Genomic DNA, 20,157 nt, shown 5'->3' on the forward strand with positions numbered 1-20,157 from the left:
TACTTTTCTCTCTACAGATGCTGCCTGAGCTGATGAATATTTCCAGTACTTTCTAAATTTAGAATTTCATCATATGTTGTCTTTTTGTTTACCGAAAAAGCAATGTGCAAACAGGAAATAAGACATTAAATTGTTTTTTGTATTTCATCTCATGTCAATGTTTATTTTAAATGCACCTAAATTTGAAAGGATTACAAATGATAAAGAAACATTTATAAATTAATATAGCATAAAATCTCTACCTGAACAACCTATCATTTTAAGCAATGTTAATCGGATAAAAATCCATTTGACGAATCTGATAAAACAGGGTAAATATTGAGAAATTCTGTGTGAGGCAGAGTCTATATACATCCTGCAGGTGTGAATAGTGTTGGAAGAAACATCGATTCTCAGTGTGTCATTTGACAAGTGCAGGAAGCCCAGTGGTGAGGTCCTATTAAAAGCTAAAGATGCGGTTTCAAATTGACATAAGTTTGTGGGTGGAAGCTCACGGCTGATATAAAGCACAGACACAATGCTTGGCCAACACTGACAAATGATATGTTCTGGACACCAGCGGTGCTCTTGTTGAGCGTGCAGGACATCGATTTCCTTTTAAATCCAGTTTTTTATTTTGTGTCCCAGAGATGGGGGACAGCTTTGCTTATCCTTCAGTTTTTGTTGTGGATGGACAGTCCGATATGGTCCCTTTTGCTACCTCGAGTAAGAGGAAAAAACTGACTTTAACACACAAGTTCCTTGGGATGCTGGTGCTGTTGGCTCTGGTTGGAGATGGGTTTGGAGCCTTCTATCTGTGGAAATTGCGTTTTGACGTGCAGAAATTCAACTCCATGTTTCTAGATATTAAGGTAAACCATATACAACTTATCCTCTCTTTTACTAAATTGTCTTTTTCAATGAGACGTGTAGACAAATTCCAATCTACACATAGCCAAATCTGACAGGTCGGTAACCTTTCTGTCATTCTTCTCTTTTGAGCACATCACCCCTTACCTCCACTACTAAAGCGTCTTCATTAACAAGCAGACCGCAGTAGCAGTGTAACAGAGTGGCTGACACCTTTGGCCTCTACAAGTTCTTTAAGAGGTGAAAATATCTAGGATACTGAATGATTGAGGTGCAGAATTCTGACCGATGACCAGACCAAAACTGTTAGCAAACACCAATCTAAAAAAAAATTAACAGTGGGGCTTACTTAATCAACAAAAATCACTTATAAACTTTTCAAATAATATTTGCACACAAATGGGTTGAACTAACAAGATTCATTGCTTAAAATAATGATTCTGATTCTGAATTATGAGAGATTAATTACAGGTCATCATGAAATAATAGTCAATATAACTGTTCCAAGGTGTTATGACGCATTCCCACTATGCTGTACTATGGAGCTGAGCATCACAGCCATCACAGGGGTATTGTACGAGTTGGGATCTCAACATTACACGTTTCTTTGGTGTGAATGATTCATTTTCAGACTGGATACAAATTGTGATGATGGACTAATGCAACTTGTTGCTGGTAGTCATTTTAAAAGCATTAAACGGTTAAGTCTGTGATCTGATGGTGGTTTAGATTACTGAGCAAGAGAAAGGCAAATTTCTTTTGTAACACTATTTTTAGAAAATGGTATTCTGAAGATGCAAGTTTGATTATGTCCAGCTTTAGTAAATAAAGTCTTATTTATTATTATTGAGTAAATAAAGGTAGGTTAATTGGTCATTGTAAATTGATTTGTGATTAGGCTAAGAATAAATTGGGGGACTGCTGGGTGGAGTAGCTCGAAGGGCTGGAAGGGCCTATTCTGCCTTTTATCTCAGTAAGTAAATAAGATAGTGACTGAAAGGGTGCAAGGAATTACAGCATGTGTGAAACAGCACAAAGGGAAAAGATTACATGTGAACATATCAGCAGAAGCAGGGTTAGGAGCACGCCACTTGGCACCCTGTGCCTGCTCTGCCTTTCAATAAGACCATGACAAATTTTTGACCTCAACACTAGTTTCCCAAATTGACCCATTATCCTTTGATTCCCACTACATATATCAAAATCTATCAATCACTACCTTGAATATGTTCAGCATCTCCAGAGATACACCACCTCTGGATAAAGAAACTGCTTCTCACTTCCATGCCAAATAACTGACCCCTTATTTTGAAATAGTGACTTCTTCTGGAGGAAAGTTATGAATTCAGCTACCCCGTCAAACTCCTGTAATATGACATAGAATATAAAACATAAAACACTACAGCACAGGAACAGGCCTTCCAGCCCATATTGTTGTGCCGATCTAGCTAAAAAGTAAATCAAACAAGCCCCAAAAACTAATCACTACCTACACCATGTCCATATTCCTCCAACTTCCTCACATCCACGTGCCTATCTAAAAGGGAAAGGAAAAGTACGTCGCATCCAGAGTTTCTCCCGGTTGGCGGACGATTTCCCTCCATGCCCCTCTCTGACGTAGTGGGGGAACCGCGTATGAGGCAAGTTACAGCAGTGGTTTGCCATTGCCTTCTGCCGGGTGGGTTTCCAAAGAGATCACCAGCTCGTAGCCCAGCCCAGATGGAAAGAGTGCAGGGGAGCCGGCTGGATTCGAACTCGGGACTTTTCGTCCCGAAGTCCGGCACTGATGCCACTACACCACCAGCCTATCTAAACATTTCTTAAAAGCCTCTAATATGTTTGCCTCTACCAGCATACCAGGCAGTGCATTCCAGGCATCCACCACTCTCTGAGTAAAAATCTTATCCCTCACATTCCCCTTGAACCTATCCCTCTCATCTTCAATGTATTAGACATTTCTACCCTGGGAAACAGATACTCTCTGTCCACTCTATCTGTGCCTCCCAGAATCTTGTAAACCTCTGTCAGATTTCCTCTCATTTTCTTCCGCTCCAATGAAAACAACCCAAGTTTGAACAGTCGCTTGTGATAGCACATCCCTCTAAACCAGGCAGCATCTTGGTAAACTTGTTCTGCACCCTCAACATTCTTCCCACAGTGGGGTGAACAGAACTGTATGCAAAACTCCAGACATGACCTAACCCTGAGAAAATCTGGAAAGTACGATGTAACATTAAGTGTCTCAGGGCAACATGAACAAGTGGGCGAGAGATCTGTGGTTTACAGTGTATATTCTTTTGTCATCACAGTTGTTTAAATCCTAAGCAAGTTAGGTCTGAAATGATGAACTATTATTTATACTTTGAATGAGACCCCCCAAATAAAGTTTATTGCCCTAGGAAAACATGGTTTTAAAGAAGTTGTTCTGTTTATTATCTTGCCACGACGCTGCTGCTGACAACGCTCTGAAGCCACAGAGGAAAGGAGCTAAGATAAAAGAATGTAAGGGCATAAAGAGAAATTGGAGGCTCCATTCATCCATTCTCCATTCATCAAGATAACGTTTGATCTTCCATTTCAGCTTCGTTTTCCAGTACTATTCCCACGTTCCCTGAATCCTTTAATGCTATGTAATCTACTGATGTGTGGGCACATGGCCACATGGTTAAGGCATTCGACTAGTGATCTGAAGGTCGTGAGTTCGAGCCCCAGCCAAGGCAGCGTGTTGTGTCCTTGAGCAAGGCACTTAATCACACAGTGCTCTGCGACGACACTGGTGCCAAGCTGTATGGGTCCTAATGACCTTCCCTTGGACAACATCAGTGTCGTGGAGAGGGGAGACTTGCAGCATGGGCAACTGCTGGTCTTCCATACAACCTTGCCCAGGCCTGTGCCCTGGAGAGTGAAGACTTTCCAGGCACAGATCCATGGTCTCGCAAGACTCACGGATGCCTTTACTAATCTACTGATATCACGTTTGAATAATCAAAATGACTCAGCTTCCACAGAGGTATGTAGGGAGTATGAACCACACTTGTATAAGTTAACAGAACCATATGGCTGAAGATATGTCCCAGATGGTCTACCCTTTATTTTCGAACTGTGCCTCTAGTCCTAGACTCTTCACTTAGGAGAAATATCCTTGTTACTTCCATCCCTTTAAAGAATTAATCCAAGTTTACTTAACCTTTTCCCAATCAGCAAACCTGCCGTTCTTCCTTATTTATTTATTGAGATACAGCATGGAGTTGGCCCTTCCAGCCCTTCAAGTTGCGCCATCCAGCAAACCCCATTTAACCCCAGGCTAATCATGGGGCAATTTACAATGACCAATTAACTTATTAACCGGTATGTCTTTGGACTGTGGAGGGACACTGGAGCACCTGGACGAAGCCCACTTGGTCACAGGGAGAAAGCTCAAACTTCTTATGGACAGCAGGGGATAGAGGATACTTCGAGGAATACAGACCCAAACTGTCCAGCCTCTTCTGATATGACAAACATTTTGTTCCAGGAATTACTCTCGTGAATTTCCTTTGGGCTGCCTCCAACACAACTTTCCCCCCTCGATGTACCTTGTATTCCAGATGCAGCCTCCTTGACACCCTGTACCACTGTAATGAAACCCCATCCTTAAAATTCAATCCTTTTCCAGCATGCAGTTTGCTTTTAATTAACTACGTATTGGATCTGCCTGCTAACCTTTAGTGACTCACACGCTAAATGTTGGAGGAACTCAGGAGATCAGGTAGCATCGATGGCAAAGAATAAACAGTGGACATTCCGGGCCCTTCATCAGGACAAGAAGGGTCTCGGTCCAAAACGCCACCTGTGAAAAAATGGCCAGATTTTCTAGCACAGGCATTTCCAACCTGGGGTCCACAGACCCCTTGCTTAATGGTATTGGTCCATGGCATAAAAAAGGCTGGGAACCCCTGATCTAGACCAATGAGGGACGAGCATTACTGGACCTTATCATAAAAAATGTAACTGGTCAAGTTCAGGGAGTGCCAACAGAAATAATTTTGCAGACAGCGACCCTGACTTTGTATATTTTAAAGTACTTATGCAAAAGGACAATAGAACAGCAATAATAAACTGGAGGAAGTCTAATTTCATTAACATAAGGGAAGATCTGACAAAGGTAGATTGGTAACATACACTGTAGATAGACTTACATGAGTGAGGACATCTCACTGATACTGGTGAGAAGATTAAAAAAAAACATTTTAAGTAAAAGCAAGATCGAGCATTTTTGAAGGATTGAATGTGCATTTTCTTGTTCAAAATAAGAGTTCATTCACATTAAGAGTTAATTTGGTGTAGGAAGTTTCTGTGAAACACCATTAGACATTGTGTCAATGTAAATGTAATAGGCTTTTCAGATATATAATGAGTCTCAGAATAGAAAGACATCCCTTTAGAAAACAGATGCAGAATAATTTCTTTAGTGGAGGGTGGTGAATTTGTGGAATTCATTTCCACAGGCTGCTGTGAAGGCCAAGTACATATAGATAGGTTCTTGATTAGTAAAGGTGTCAAAGGGGTGAAAGCAAGCTAATGGGGTTGAGAGGGAAAATAAATCAGCCACGATGGAATGGTGGAGCAGACTCGATGGGCCAAATGGCCTAATTCTGCTCCTGTGTCTTATGGTCTAGTCATCTCCACACTGGAAAGCAGTTAAAGAAGTAATATGAGGAGTTCAGCCCCATCACTTTCCTGTCAGGGGTAACAAGTACAGGTATGTGGATATTCAAGGATATTGAGGGTTGGATAAATAGAAAAAAATTAAGCTATCGCAGGCGTAGGAAATATTATGTAGAGGACTATCAGGAGTATAGTGTCAGAAGGAAGGTTAGAAAGACAAATGAAAATTAGAAAGGCTAATTAGTAGGCTAACAAAAAGTCACTGGCAGATAGGATTAAGGTACATACAGTATAAATAACTTTTATAAATATATGAAGAGCAATAGAATAACTAGGGATAAATTGGAGACCATGAGAGGCACTCAGTGTGTGAATCCAGAAGGGAACAGGCGAAGTACTAAATGAATACTCTTCCTCAGTATTTACAAAGGTAACATATATTGTTCTTTGAGAATTCATTGAAGGGGTAGGTGAAATCCCATTGCAGGTCTCAATAAATAAAGAGCAGCCTTAGCAGCCTTAAAGCTGGAGAAATCCCAGAACCAGATGGGATTTAAAAGAGGCAAAGGAGGAGATTGCTAGGGCTTTGGCTGTGAGATACTAGATGATTAGATTACAACAGCAAATTATGTTTACAAGAAAGGCAGCAAGGAAGAGCCAGATAACTATAGACCTGTAAGGCTAATATAAGAATGGAAGATTCTGGAAGAAATTCTGAAGGACAGAATTAATGATCATTTGGAAAGGCAAGGCTTATCTGAGATAGGCCAAGGATAGGTTCTGTCTGGCCGATGTGACTGTTTTTTTTTGAAAAGGAAACCAAATGTATCGATGAGGGTAGGGCCTTAGATGTGATTTATCTGTGTTTTAGTAAGGCCTTTGACAAGGTACTTCTTGGAGGTCTGGTCAAAGAATTAGGGCCCATGGGATCCTAGGGCCCAAGGGAAAGTTGGCACACTGGATTCAAAAGAGAAAGGTGATGGAAGAGGATTGCTTTTGTGATTGAAACCTGTGACTACTGGTGTCTCTCAAGAATTGCTACTGGGACCCTTATTGTTTGTAATGTAGTATATGCATGACGGATGTGAAAAAGAGAGGCATGACCGTTCAGCAGGGACCCTTGTCATTTGTGATGTACATGTATGACTTGGATGTGAATATGGGAGATAAGATCAGTCAGTTCATGGATGGCACAAAGACTGGTGGCATTGACTGAGTGGAAGGTAGGCTTAAACTGCAGAGAGATATCAATGTGCTGGTGAGATGGATCAAAAATGACAGATGAAGTTTAGAACACAAGACCATAAGGCATAGGAGCAGAATTAGGCCATTCGGCCCATTGAGTCTGTTCTGCCATTCCAACATGGCTGATTTATTATCCTTTTTACCCCATTCTCCTGGACCCTGCCTGTAACCTTTGTTGCCTTACTAATCAAGAACCTATCAGCCACTGCTTTAAACGTTCTCAAAGGTTTGGCCTCCACATCCTCTGGCTAAAGAAGTTCCTCCTCATCTCTGTCGTTTGCCTCCTTCCCAGCTGGTTAATCCAAATGAATGTCCTGCATTGCGTTTTGGGGTTATGAATGAAGCTTGGACAAAATGCCATGAGTAATAGGGCCTTAGTGAGTACTGAAGAATGGAGGGAGCTCGGTGTGCAAGCCCATAGATCCTTGAAGGTTGCAATGCATGTCGATAATGTGGCTAGGAAGGCATATGGAATACTGGCCTTCCAGTCAGGTCATCAGATAGAGAAGTAGGGATGTTGTACACCAAACTTATAAAGCTTTGGCTAAACCATAGCCAGAACAGTGCAGGCAGTTCTGCTCACCATGCTCCAGGAAGCACGTGATAGTGCTGGAGAGGGTGCAGAAGAGATTCACCAGGGCGTGTCTCTGACGGAGCAACTCAGCTATGAGGAGGGACTAGAGAAGCTACATCTGTTCACCCTGGAGAAGTGAAGGTTAAGACGGGAACTGAGGTAACTATAATTATGTAGGCATAGATAGGGTACATTGCGGGAAAATCTTCTCCACATCACAGGTAGATACAATTAGAGGATACAGGTTTAGGGAATGCAGAAGATATTTATCTTCAAAGTTCAAATAAATTTATTATCAAAGTACACATATGTCACCATATACTACTCTGAGACTCATTTTCTTGCAGGCATTCACAGTAGAACAAAGAAATGCAATAGAATCAATGAAAAACTACACACAATGACCAACAACCAATGCGTCAAAGAAGACAAGCCGTGTAAATGCCAAATAAGTAAATAAATAAACAATATTGAAATCAATAAATAAGTAAATGAATAACACTGAGAACTGATGTGCTGATAAGAGGGGGACTTTCTTCACCCAGGTAGTATTAAGTACCCAGAATGTAGATCAGAGGGAGCTTGGGGTTGACGCTTGTCCGCTGACTGCACTTGCGTGCAGATGATTACTTTGACAGCTTGGACATAGAGTCATGGACCAGGTGCGGGGGTATTGGCTTAATACGGAAGTGTGCTCACTGCTTGGTGTGGGTGGACTGGCCTGTCTTCATGTTATATGACACTCTCTGTTGTTGGTGGAGTTAACTGAGCTCAAGTATTTAGCCAGGACATTAAGAGCACATCTTTAGCAAGTACTGCCTTGGAATCTGTTGGAGAAAGTATTTTCAATCGTTCAATGGTTCAATTTAATATCAGAGAATGTATATAGCATATTACCTAAAACTCCTAATCCACAAGAAAAAACCCCCAAAGAATCAATGACAGAAAATGTTAGAACCCCAAGGCCCTCCTCCCCCTCCCACACACAAGCAGCAGCAAAAGGCATTCCACTATCCACCATGCAAACTCCCAGAGTCAATGACCCAGAGTCCATCCCAGCACATCGACATCTCAGACAGGCTCTCTCTACCTAGAGAGGGAGAGAGAGAGATCGCAAGAAGGGAGAACGATAGCTCACTGTTTCGATGTTACAGTTTAAATGCAACATTTCCAACTTTGCAGCATTCCCCCTAGTGCGACTTGACTCACAAGCTTTTGATCTAAACCAGTGAGATTGCTGGGAGCTATGAGAAGTTTGAACAGAGAGATTTACGTCCGTTGGTTATACAGCGAGTGATGAGACAGTGAGCTTGATGGCAAAGAAGATGTTCTTCCTAGAGAAGCAGCTAGACCTGAGTGGAATGGTAACTGGGGGAAGAGGAGGGGTGGAATACTCCCACAGGGATATCCATGGGGATTTCCTGCTACAAATGAAGACATCGTGGGCATGCAAAGTCTCAAAATGAATTTTATGCAGAACGCTGATTGATTGCCGAATAGACTGATGTTGCACATTTAAAAAGTAAAACAAAAATGACAGACTGTAATATGTCACTGTTCGAAGTCAATCGGGGCTGTAAATGTTTACAGTTCTGTTCTCACATATGATACAAAATAGGGCAATATCAAGTAAGTTCTTTTGCCAGCTTAACTTCAGGAGGTTACAGCTAGCATGACAATATTTCAGACATTTTTTGTTTTCATACTATAAACAGAGAACATTCTAGAAATCTCATCAGGTTAGGCAACATTTGTAGAAAGAGCAACAGAGTTAATGTTTCAAGTTAAATATCTTTCAGAATCAGAGACACACAGCACAGAAATTGGTCCTCCGGTCCACCTGGACCATACTGACCAAGATTTCTCATCAAGCTGTCCTATTTGCCAGTATTTAGTTCACAATCTTCTGAACCTTTCCAATCTATGTACCTGTCCAACGGTCTTTGCAAAGTTGTTATTGTACCTTTCTCAACCACTTCCTCTGGCTGCTGATTACACGTAGATACCACTCTATGTATAAAAAAGTTGTGGCTCAAGTTCCTCTTAAATCTTTCCCCTCACCTTAAAACGATGCCTTCTAATTCATGTTACTGCAACGCTGGGAAAAAAAGACGAGTACATTTACTCCGTCAATGCTGCTTATGATTTTATCTTTCATTCATTATGTACGCAGAGGGCGATAATGGTCTTTCCATGACCATGACTGTTTTCGGCAAATTTTTCCATGGAAGTGATTTGCCATTGCCTTCTTCTGGGCAGTGTCCTCACCCGAACCATTATCAATACCCTTTTGGAGATTGTCTGCCTGGAGGCAGTGATGTGCACCAGCTGCTCATATGACCATCCACCACCCGCTTCCACGGCTTCATGTGACCCTGATCAGGAGGGTGAGCAGGTGCTACACCTTGCCCAAGGGTGATCTGCAGGCTAACGGAAGGAAGGCGCACCTTACACCTCCTGTGGTAGAGATGTATCTCCACTCCGCCACCTCACATGATTTTATGCACTACTATAAAATCACATCTCAGTCCCACTAGGCCCTAGGAAATGAAGTCCTAGCCTGTATATTGTGTTCTGTAACTCAGCCCCTCAATTCCCGCCTGCACTCTAGTAAATATTTTCTGTCTTCTTTCCAGTTTAAATAGTATCTTTTCTATAACAGGGTGACCAAAAGTGTGCCTCACCAGCATCCTGTACAAATGCTCCATGATCTCCCAACTTTTATATTTGACATCCTCTCAGGGGTGATCCTTCTGCATTTTAGGAAAAGGGCAAACTGCAAGGAAAACAGCAGTGTCAGATTAATGTATACATTTAGGGTCAATACAGATTCAAAGTTAGAGAAGTGAAAGAAAATTGATAGTACAATTAGTTACGGAACTAAAAACAGTGCAAGATCAATTCAGCACAGGGTTAGTACCAGGACTTAATATTATATTACACACTTTGTAGCATGTCCTAACATACACTCAGCGGCCACTTTATTAAGTACCTCCTGTACCTAATAATGCAGCTACTAAGTGTATTCTGTATGTTTGCGGTCTTCTGCTGCTGTACCCCATCCATTTCAAGGTTTGATGTGTCGTGATTTCACAGATGCTCTTCTGCATACTACTGTTGTAACGCGTGGCTATTTGTATTTACGGTCGCATGAGCCACACTGTTCCCTCATTAACATGCTGTTATCGCCCACAGAACTGCCACTCACTGGATGTTTTTTTTTGTTTCTCGCACTATTCTCGGTAAACTCTAGAGACTGTTGTGCGTTGAAGGCCCAGGAGATCAGCAATTTCTGAGATACTCAGACCACCCCACCTGGCACCAACAATCATTCCATGGCCAAAGTCACTAAGATCACATTTCTTCCCCATTCTGATGTTTGGTCTGAACAACAATTAAACCTCTTGACCATGTCTGCATGTTTTCATACATTGAGTTGCTGCCACATATTGGCTGATTAGACGAGCGGGTATACAGGTTTACCTAATGAAGTGGCTACTGATGCATGCTTTATGTTACAGAGGAAGAGGAAGGATTGGAAATGTCAGTGATAGGATAAAGATCAAGAAAGAATGAATGACATAAATGGTGGTGTGTGCAGGCTCAGGGGATGGTGAAGGCTTCTCAATTGCGTCAACCTGTAGGGACAAGGTAGAAATAGCAGATGAATCAGAACTGAGCGGTGAGGCAAGGAAGCTACGCTGGAACTGTGAAATACAAAACACCACAGCGGCTACAAGCCTGAAAGATTGTAAAAATACTCAGCAAGTCAAGCAACATCTGTGGGCAGAGATAAATGAAATTAACTTTGCCTGACCAATTCAGATGTACAATACAACGGAATGCCTGATTATTTGAAATTTACAATTTTTTTGTTGAGCCTTGAGTTTGTAACATTTTATTAACATAAATATGTCGTTCTTGGAACTAATGTTCAGCTTCCTTCGAACAATGTAGGAAGTCAAAAATTAAATAGTTCAGGGTGTGAAGAACAACTTGAACCTTAAACTTGCATGAGAATGGTCAGGGGCTTTGCTTTCTTCTTGAATAGAGGCCCAACCTGCCACCCTGTAACATCACTCTCTTTCAGCTGAGAAAACAGGTTCTTTAATTAACATGAACCAGCTTTTTTGCATTAGTTCTCCTATGACACCCCCCCTCACTTATTTTTTTTCCAACATATTGATAACTGTAATGGTTTTGCTTCCTGCCTTTGTATAGAATTAGAATATTCTAAGAAATTTCTGCTGCTGATCTGTACCCTTTCCTCACTTGAATTCATCTCTAAATCCTCCCTCTTCAAGTTCAACTTGTATTCTCAAACTCATGGGATGGAATATTAATCAATGTCCATTACAAAGTCACAGGCTCCCATAACTTCACTGCATCTTCTCCTCCCCTGATTCCTACAAATTCTTCCAGTTTCTCTGGCTCTGTCGTGGCTGCTCTGATAGTGACACTGTCCACTTCATTGCTTCCAAAGATATCTGCCTTCATGCTTATAACCATGCTTCCTCTTCAACACATGAACTCAATCTTCTCTGTTCTATTGCCCGTTAATCTTGTTTTCACATCTTCTCTTTCCACCCAGAGAAAGGATAGAATTCCCTTTATCTATCCAATTGACTAGCCTCCATATTGAACAGATAGATCATCCTAAATAATATCTGCTGCCTTTAACATGTTGCCATCATTAAACACATCGTTGTCTTCCACCTCTTTTCAGATTTACAATAAGGCTATTCCCTACAGAATACCTTGTGTACTTTTCCAGCAACACTCATGTCTCTTGTCATGGTGCCGTCCCATGTACTTGCAAGAGATGTAATTACACGGCCTTCTTTTCCTACCATCTAGGGACCCAAAAACTCCTCCCAGGTGAACCAATAATTCCTTTTTACTATCTTGCCAATCAGTACTTAAAATATGGCCTCCACTGCGAAAGAGAAATAAAAAAAAGCACAGAGGAGTAAAATCACTTCCATTCAGATTTTCTATGCAAATGTGACCTTAAAAGTGGCCAGTTGTTGACCACTTTAATTCTTACTTCCACTCTGACCTCGGTCTTTGACCTCTTATACCCAATCCATTGAAACACAGTGTAACTTCAAGGAATGTCATCTCATTTGCCCATTGGGCATGTTACATTCCTCACAACTCAACAATGAATTAAAAAATTTCAGATAACCAGGCATTCCAGTTTCCATTGGAACTGGCCAGGTATATGGCAACTTCACCAAACTGCAATGTTAGCTCTATTTCGCTTTCTGCACCGGTGCTGTATGGAGTGCTGAATGATCCCAGCTTTTTGTGCATCTGGGAAGAATTTTGGTCAAGCTTTGGTTAATAAAGAGTTAAATACTCATTTCCTGGAGGCTCTATGTACAGCTTTTCTAGCTTTTTCTGCTTTTATTTCATATTTCCAGATTTGCCTTTCTTTGCAGTTCAATTTCTCTTTAATTCACAAAATTATAGTTCACATTTCTTCCAGAAATGTCAATCTTGAAGAGGTCTGCTCATCTCTTCTGGAATGTCCCTGTTCATTCCACATTATTTAGGCTTGATACCATTTTCTATTTTACATATTTATGTTGGAAAAGAACACTTCTTTTTTAACCAGAGCTATTGCGGTGAATATGAAACCTACAGGCAAATATAACTCTGTTAGAAACAAGTCATTATGGATTTTGTCATATACATAAGATATTCTTTACATGCTGGAAATCCGCAGTAACACACACAAAAATGTTAGAGCTCTGGCAGCACCTACAGTACTGTGCAAAGGTCTTAGGCAGATATATATAGCCAGGGTGACTAAGACTTTTGTACAGTAATGTACTTGTCAATGTGGTGCGAGGAATGAGTTTGTAAATCTGGTGGGAGCAAAGGGCTTCTGTGAATGGTGAGGGTGGAGTACTGTGGGAACGGTGTGGTACAGGTGGCAGAGAAGGAGTTCCAGGATGCGGTGGGGTAGCACAAGTGCAGACACACCCAGCCCCGCGACACAAGGCAAGGTTATGGGTTCCGCCCGAAATTCGACTGTACTCTTTTCCAGAGATGCGGCCTGACCTGCTGAGTTTCTCCAGCATTTCGTGTGTGTTGCTCGGATTCCCAGCATCTGCAGATTTCCTCTTGTTTGTGATTTGATTCCAAACATTTGGTTTATCGATCATTACAAAACGTCCCCCTGATGCTTTCTGATCCCTACCTTCTTCCTTCCCCTTTTCCCGAACATGATTCCCCTCTCTCTGCCTACTTCCCGCTCTCAGTCCACAATACAGACCCATATCAGAATCAGGTTTGTCATCACTCACATATATCATGAAATTTGTTTTTTTTTCCGCAGCAGCAGTACAGTGGAACACAGAAAATTACTACAGTACCGGGCAAAAGTCTTAGGCACCCTAGTTATATATATATTCTGATGAAGGGTCTCAGCCCAAATATTGGCTCTTATTCCACTCCATAGATGTTGCCGTTTGCTAATTCCCTAAATAAGCTTGTAAACCAAAGAAAAGTTGACTGAAATTAGATGCCCGAAGACAGTAGATCCGGCAACCTTTTCAATAAATGTATCATTTCTTAATGCATGCATTACTAAATAACAATAAAAGAGGACTACGTGTCTTCTGAATCCTAAATAACAATAAACACTTAGATATTGCCATGCTCCTCAGTAGGATATCGCATTGTAATAGAACCATAGACAGCACCATAGCATTTCAGATGCAGACCCACTTTAAGTATTGAATTCTAGAGTAGATGCAGCTACTCCCTAGTTACAATACCCAAATCATATACAGCCAACTTATGAAGTGTTTGGGAGACCAGGAGGATGGCTTGCATGCTGCTGAGGGGCTGCGGGCACCTTTTACTATGTGGAAGCTTGGTTTGTGGCATCCTGTCGAAACACGCTTGAGTTAACAATCTCAGTTTAACAATAAATTGTCGTTGGTTGGCCAATATATTTTATTTAAATATATTTTTAGCTGGCTGCATTTCTGATTTGCAAACAACCTGGCTACAGACGATTCTCAGAAACAGAACAATATTATACACTGGGGAGGAGCTGTTTGAAGCACGGCAGTAAACTGGTTCAGTCTTCTGTGAATTCCTGATGCTATTTGACAGTCCAGTCAGGTAAATTGATGATTTAATACCAAACACTGATGTACATATTAATTCTGTTTTGTCTGATTTTGTTTCAGAATTCTTCCCTTAGTGATGGAAGAATCCAAGGTAAGCAAAAGCTTGGCAGCAATAATTCAGGGCAGTAATTATATGGCTAGTTTTTTTTTGCTTGGGGATGGGGTGTTGATGTTCTTGTTACTGTTTGTGTGATTTTTGTGTGTGTGTGTGTGTGGGGGTGATACTTTTCTTAGAACGGTTTCCATGGTTTTTGAGGCTGTCTGGAGAAGATGAACATCAGAGTTGTATGCTGCATACATATTTTGATAATAAAAGTACCTTTGAATGATTGATTAATATAGCCTCTTCCCTCTACTCTGTCCTGTCCCACCTGGAAAACGGGATCTCTTATGCCAGACTGCTGTTTATAGAATTCAGTTCTGCATTTAACTGCATCTTATGCTGAAAACAGATGGGGAAACTGTCCTTGCTGGGCCTCAACACCTCCCTTCTGCAACTGGATCATAAACTTAACAGGAAAGCCACAGTCAGTTTACGTGGGCAGCAACGTCTCTAGTCCCATTACGCTGAGCACTGGCGCTCCCCGGGGCTGTGTGCTCAGCCTGCAGCTGTTCACACTGCTGACACATGACTGGGTCACAGGGTTCAGCTCAAACGGTGTCATCAAGTTCATGGATGACACCACAGTGGTTGGCCTCAACAACGGCGACGATGCGTTGCTGTGCAGAGAGGAAGGGGAGTGGCTGCTGGATTGATGTGAGAAGAAGAACCTAAGTCTGAACATGGAGATCAAGGAAGCCATTGTGGACTTCAGGGAGTTCACATCACGAATGGACCTCACCTGTTCCTTTAGTATCACCTCCGTGAACAAGGGACAGCAGAGCCTCCACTTTCTAGGGAGATTGAGGAAACAATGCTCCAACCACACCCCGATCCTAACTATGCGCAACTCTCCCTCACTTAAGTCCAAATCAAGCGCTAGTCTCGACACCATCAGCTGGCTGGTGGCGCAGTGACATCAGCGCCGGACTCCAGGAGCGAAGGTTCCCGAGTTCGAATCTAGCCGAGGCGCTCCTGGGCACGCTATCCATCCATGCTGGGTTGAGTGGCGAGCTAGCAACTCAACCTCGTAAAAAGTACTAATGGTGTCGAGAGCTTCATCGATGACGATGGACGAACCTTATCTTAACTAAATTTTACAGGAATACCATTGAGATCATCCTGACAAGTTGCATCTCCATCTGGTATGGGAGCAGCCGAGCATCAGACTGGAAGTTCCTTGAAAGGACTGTGAGAATGGCTGGGAGGATTATAGGGTATCCCTACCATCCTTTGGGACACATATATCAGGAGCAGGATCTGTATGCAGGATCCTTAGTATTATTAAGGATCCCACCAATCCATCTAGCATCCTTTTTGACTTTCTACCATCTGGCAGGAGACTCCAATGCATTTGGAGAAACATTATCCTGTTTGACAGTATGTTAAATGACATCAAAATGGACTTGACTTGACTTCAATATTTTATAACTGTATTCAGCAAAATTGTTATCTGAAAAATATGGATTTCTCATAATGATTACTGAGCTTTGACTTTGCATCCACCCCAACTTGATTGAATTAGTATCACTACAGTTAAAAAATGTATTGGAATGGTATCAATCCAGTTTCTGGTAGTAAGAGATCACAATACTAGCCCCATTCAGGTGGTTAAACCAGATTAATGGACATCTATGCTCTGTAACTCTGTACTTGATGGGTAAATATAGAGAGAGCTTACCCTACAACTACGCACTTCATATCATATTTCACTTGATCGACAATGAGGTTGGTATTGATAATTGGTGACACAGTATCAGTGTGGAGAGAGACAAAGAGGATCATTGATGGGAATAGGGTTGAGTAAGGTGGGGGCGACTCACTGATAAATGTGAGAGATTGGCTGTGAACAATGAGGGGATGCTGTTGGCACCAGGAAAGTCGACACTGAAAATAGCAGAGATTTATGTTGATGCTAAAACCAGTAACTGCGGAATGTCAACATTAGATGATTCCGATTCCAAAATGGTCTATGGTGACTCTTGGAAACGTTGCTGGTGCCACAAGATATTTGACATTAGGCCAGATCCTTCAGGTCTGTTTCATCCCCATCTTCAATTTTCCCAGCAGTAGAACTGTTAGATGTTAGATGAATCTAATATTCAGGGAAAAAATTACTAAAGTGGAGGTAAATAACTTTAGTTTTAATTTATTTTTCAAAAACTATTTAAAAATAGTTGTGGGTAAAAATATTAAACCAAAGCATAACTACATGTTTGTTTCTGAAAAAGGAACTTAACTTCCCCTGAAGAACGGTCTCAGTCTGAAACGTTGACCATCTATTCATTTCCATAGATGCTGCCTGACCTGCTGAGTTTCTCCAGCATTTTGTGTGTGTTGCTTTAACTTCCCCTTTGCTTCCTAATTGACAAGCTTTATAGTCCACAATAAAGTCTGAGGAAGAGACCCCAGTGTGAATGTTCACAGATTCTAACAAGGTTAGCATTCTAAATCGGTCAGTGATCATTTGAGTTCTTCATTTTCCAATGCATGTCCATAAGCCCAGGATGTATTTCTATTTTAAATAGGTGAATGTTTGTGGTTTTGTTTGGAACCACTAGCATTTACTGGCAAGATCCAATGTGTTTTAATCCATGGAGTGATTGAGAACATCAGATCAGGAGAAGGTAATCCAACTGTTGCCTTATTTTGCCATTCAGTCATGGCTTACTCTATACCCTATGCTCCTTCGTTTCTTCTATATCTTCTTAGTTCAAAAATAATCTAATTTTCTGTTGTAATAAAAATACATCAGCATCAGGAATGATGCAGCAAGGGTCAAAATGACAACTATATAAACTTTGCCTTGTTAAACTTGGTAAGACTGGATATAAACGATATATAGGTTCATAAGACTAAGCTCACTATCCCAAGTCACATAGTATTCTGGAAATGTAAAAGAAACCCTAAAGGTCACTTACAGAAAAGTCTGGGAAATTCCACTCTGATTTACTCTTACAATTAAGCAGAACTTCAGAAGACTAGAATATGCAGCACAGAACTAGCTTATAATGGCGTTTCTATTCTACACACCTTTCACTCTATCAGCCTCATCTCATCTCAGCCTTTCAGCTGTTCTTTCTATTTCTTTTCCTCTTATATTATCACTTGGTTTCCTTCAGAAAACATTTATACTACTCACCTCAACAGTTTTCTGTGATGGTAATCCTATCTGTATGTATCACAACTTGGAATGGCAACTGTTCCGCTCCAGACTGTTGTGAATGCACCCTAGTCTAGCTTGCAAAACAGTTTCCCCTCCATTGAGTCTGTCTACACTTCTCACTGAATCAGGAAAGCAGCCTAATCCCTCCACCCAAACTGTTCTTTCTTCTCCACTCCCATGCTGAACAGAAGATACAAAAGTTTGAGGGCGCATGCCACCAGACTCAAAGAAAGCTTCTGTCCTGCTATTAACAGGCTTAACCGCTAAAAGAGAAACACATTATCTCCTAATCTAAGAGCCTTGCACTTTATCTACTTGCAGTTCACTTTCTCTGTAACTGTAACATCATATGTTACATTATATATTTTTTAGACTGTCTTGATGTACTTATGCATGGCATAATCTGTCAGAAAAGCATGCAAACAAAAGTTTTTCGTTGTATCTCAGTATTTATGACATTATTAAACCAATAACAACGCCAAGTTCTACATTCCAAGTAAAGAAATTTCTCTGTATTTATATATTGCATTACTAGTGACTACTGTGCACTTTATGGCTCCTTGATTTGGATTCCTTCGCACATGGAAATATTCCTCTCCATCCAGCCCTCTATACCCATTCATGTTTTAAAACCCTCATTCAGGTCCAAAGGAAAAAAAAATCATGATAACTTTCTTCAGTACTTCAATGTCATTTGTTATTTTATGGAGACCATCCTGACCTCTATTCTACAAGATAATGATCACTTTTGAGTTCTATGCTCATTTAGAACTCAATACTTTGATAAAAGTTTTTAGCTTGCTGACTTGTACACAGTTATAGCCCCAGGCACTTTTGTTCGTCTACTCCAATCAGCTTCTTACTTTCTTGCACATCAGTGACATTTCTATTTTCATTCAGCATTTACCAGAATTAAAGTTTATTAGTCATTTATTAGCCAGTATGTAAATTTACAATAATTAATTTTATTTTTCCTCTGTAATAATCATAGCCCTAGTATTATCTGTAAATTACACACACAGTATGCTGGAGGAACCCAGCAGATCAGGCAGCATTTAATGAAAGGAATAGAGTTATTCCTCACTCTGACCTTTTACTTCTTCTCACCTGCCTATTACTTCCCCCGGGTCTCTTCCTCCTTCCTTTTTCCCTTTTGTCCACTCTCCTCTCCTATCAGATTCTTTCCTCTCCAGCCCTTGCTCTTTTCCACTAGGCTTCGCCTATCACCTTCCAGATAACCTCTTTCCTCTCTCTCTTCACTTTTTAATTCAGGCATCTCCCCCACTTCCCCCTCAGTCCTGAAGAAGGGTGTCGGCCCACTACATCAGCTGTTTACTTTTTTTCCATACATGCTGTCTGACCTGCTGAGACCCTCCAGCATTTTGTGTGTGTTGCTTAGGAATAAAGAGTTGAAGTTTTGGACTGAGACCTTTCATCAGGACCTGTTATCATCTGTAAATTTTGGCCCACTTACTTATCTGCAAGTTTAAATTAAAGTTCAAAGTAAATTTTATTATCAAAGTACATATATGTCACCATATACAACCCTGAGATGTCCTGTGAGCATACTGAGAAAACTTAGAGAATAGTAACTATACCAGGATCAATGAAAGATCAACCAGAGTGCAGAAGATAACAAACTGTGCAAATGCAAATATAAATAAATAACGAGAACATGAGATAAAGAGTCCTTAAAGTGAGATCATTGGTTGTAGGAGCACTTCAATTACGGGAAGTGGACTGAGGCGTAGTTTTCCCCTTTTATTCAAGAGCCTTATGTCTGAGGGATAGTGACTGTTCTTGAATCTGATGGTGTGAGTCCTGAGGCTCCTGTACCTTTTATGCCATTAACACATTTATGAATTCTAGTGGTTCCAGCATGGATCTGCAGATAACTGTTCTTTTTACCATTGATCTCTCTTTTGTTTTTATCTTGAGGAAAAGTAGGAAAGGCATGGGATTCAGTATCGGAAAAACTAATGGAGGCAGAAATCTGCATTGCATCTGAAGTACTTAAAAATGTATCTGAAGAGACATTTAGCAATGGACATACAACAATGCCTTGAAATGGGATTAGGCTGCATAGCTCAAGTGCCTTCAATACCACACAGCCTCATTGCTGGGGTAAAAGCTCTGTTCAATGCAGGATAGCATTTCCATTGTATCCTGGACAATGGACGACCTGATTGGCAGACTACAGTTTGTGTGGCTTCAGGGCCGTGTGTCAGACATGGCTATAAGCAGCACTGGGGCCCCACGGGGGACTGTATTGGCTCCCTTCCTGTTTATCCTGTATACCCTGGACTTTAGATACAACACCGAGTTATGTCATATGCAGAAATTCTCTGATGACTCAGCAATAGTTGGGTGTATAAAGGGAGGATGGAGGATGAATACAGTGGAGGGCTTTGTCAAATGGTGCAAGCTG

The 20,157-nt window shown here is 41.1% G+C and overlaps 1 protein-coding gene across 1 annotated transcript in view; it reads left to right on the plus strand.

Moving 5' to 3' along the window:
* Window positions 1-554: 554 nt before the first annotated feature.
* Window positions 555-20,157, plus strand: part of LOC134339409 (tumor necrosis factor ligand superfamily member 14-like) — a 29,123-nt gene continuing 9,520 nt past the window's right edge. The window contains exons 1-2 of the mRNA XM_063035878.1: window positions 555-851; window positions 14,524-14,554. Of these exons, the coding sequence (XP_062891948.1) occupies window positions 630-851; window positions 14,524-14,554 (253 nt within the window). The 5' untranslated portion in view covers window positions 555-629. The remainder of the gene's footprint in view (window positions 852-14,523; window positions 14,555-20,157) is intronic.

This window comes from Mobula hypostoma, chromosome 29 (genome assembly GCF_963921235.1).
Source record: "Mobula hypostoma chromosome 29, sMobHyp1.1, whole genome shotgun sequence".
Classification (NCBI taxonomy): Eukaryota; Metazoa; Chordata; class Chondrichthyes; order Myliobatiformes; family Myliobatidae; genus Mobula; species Mobula hypostoma.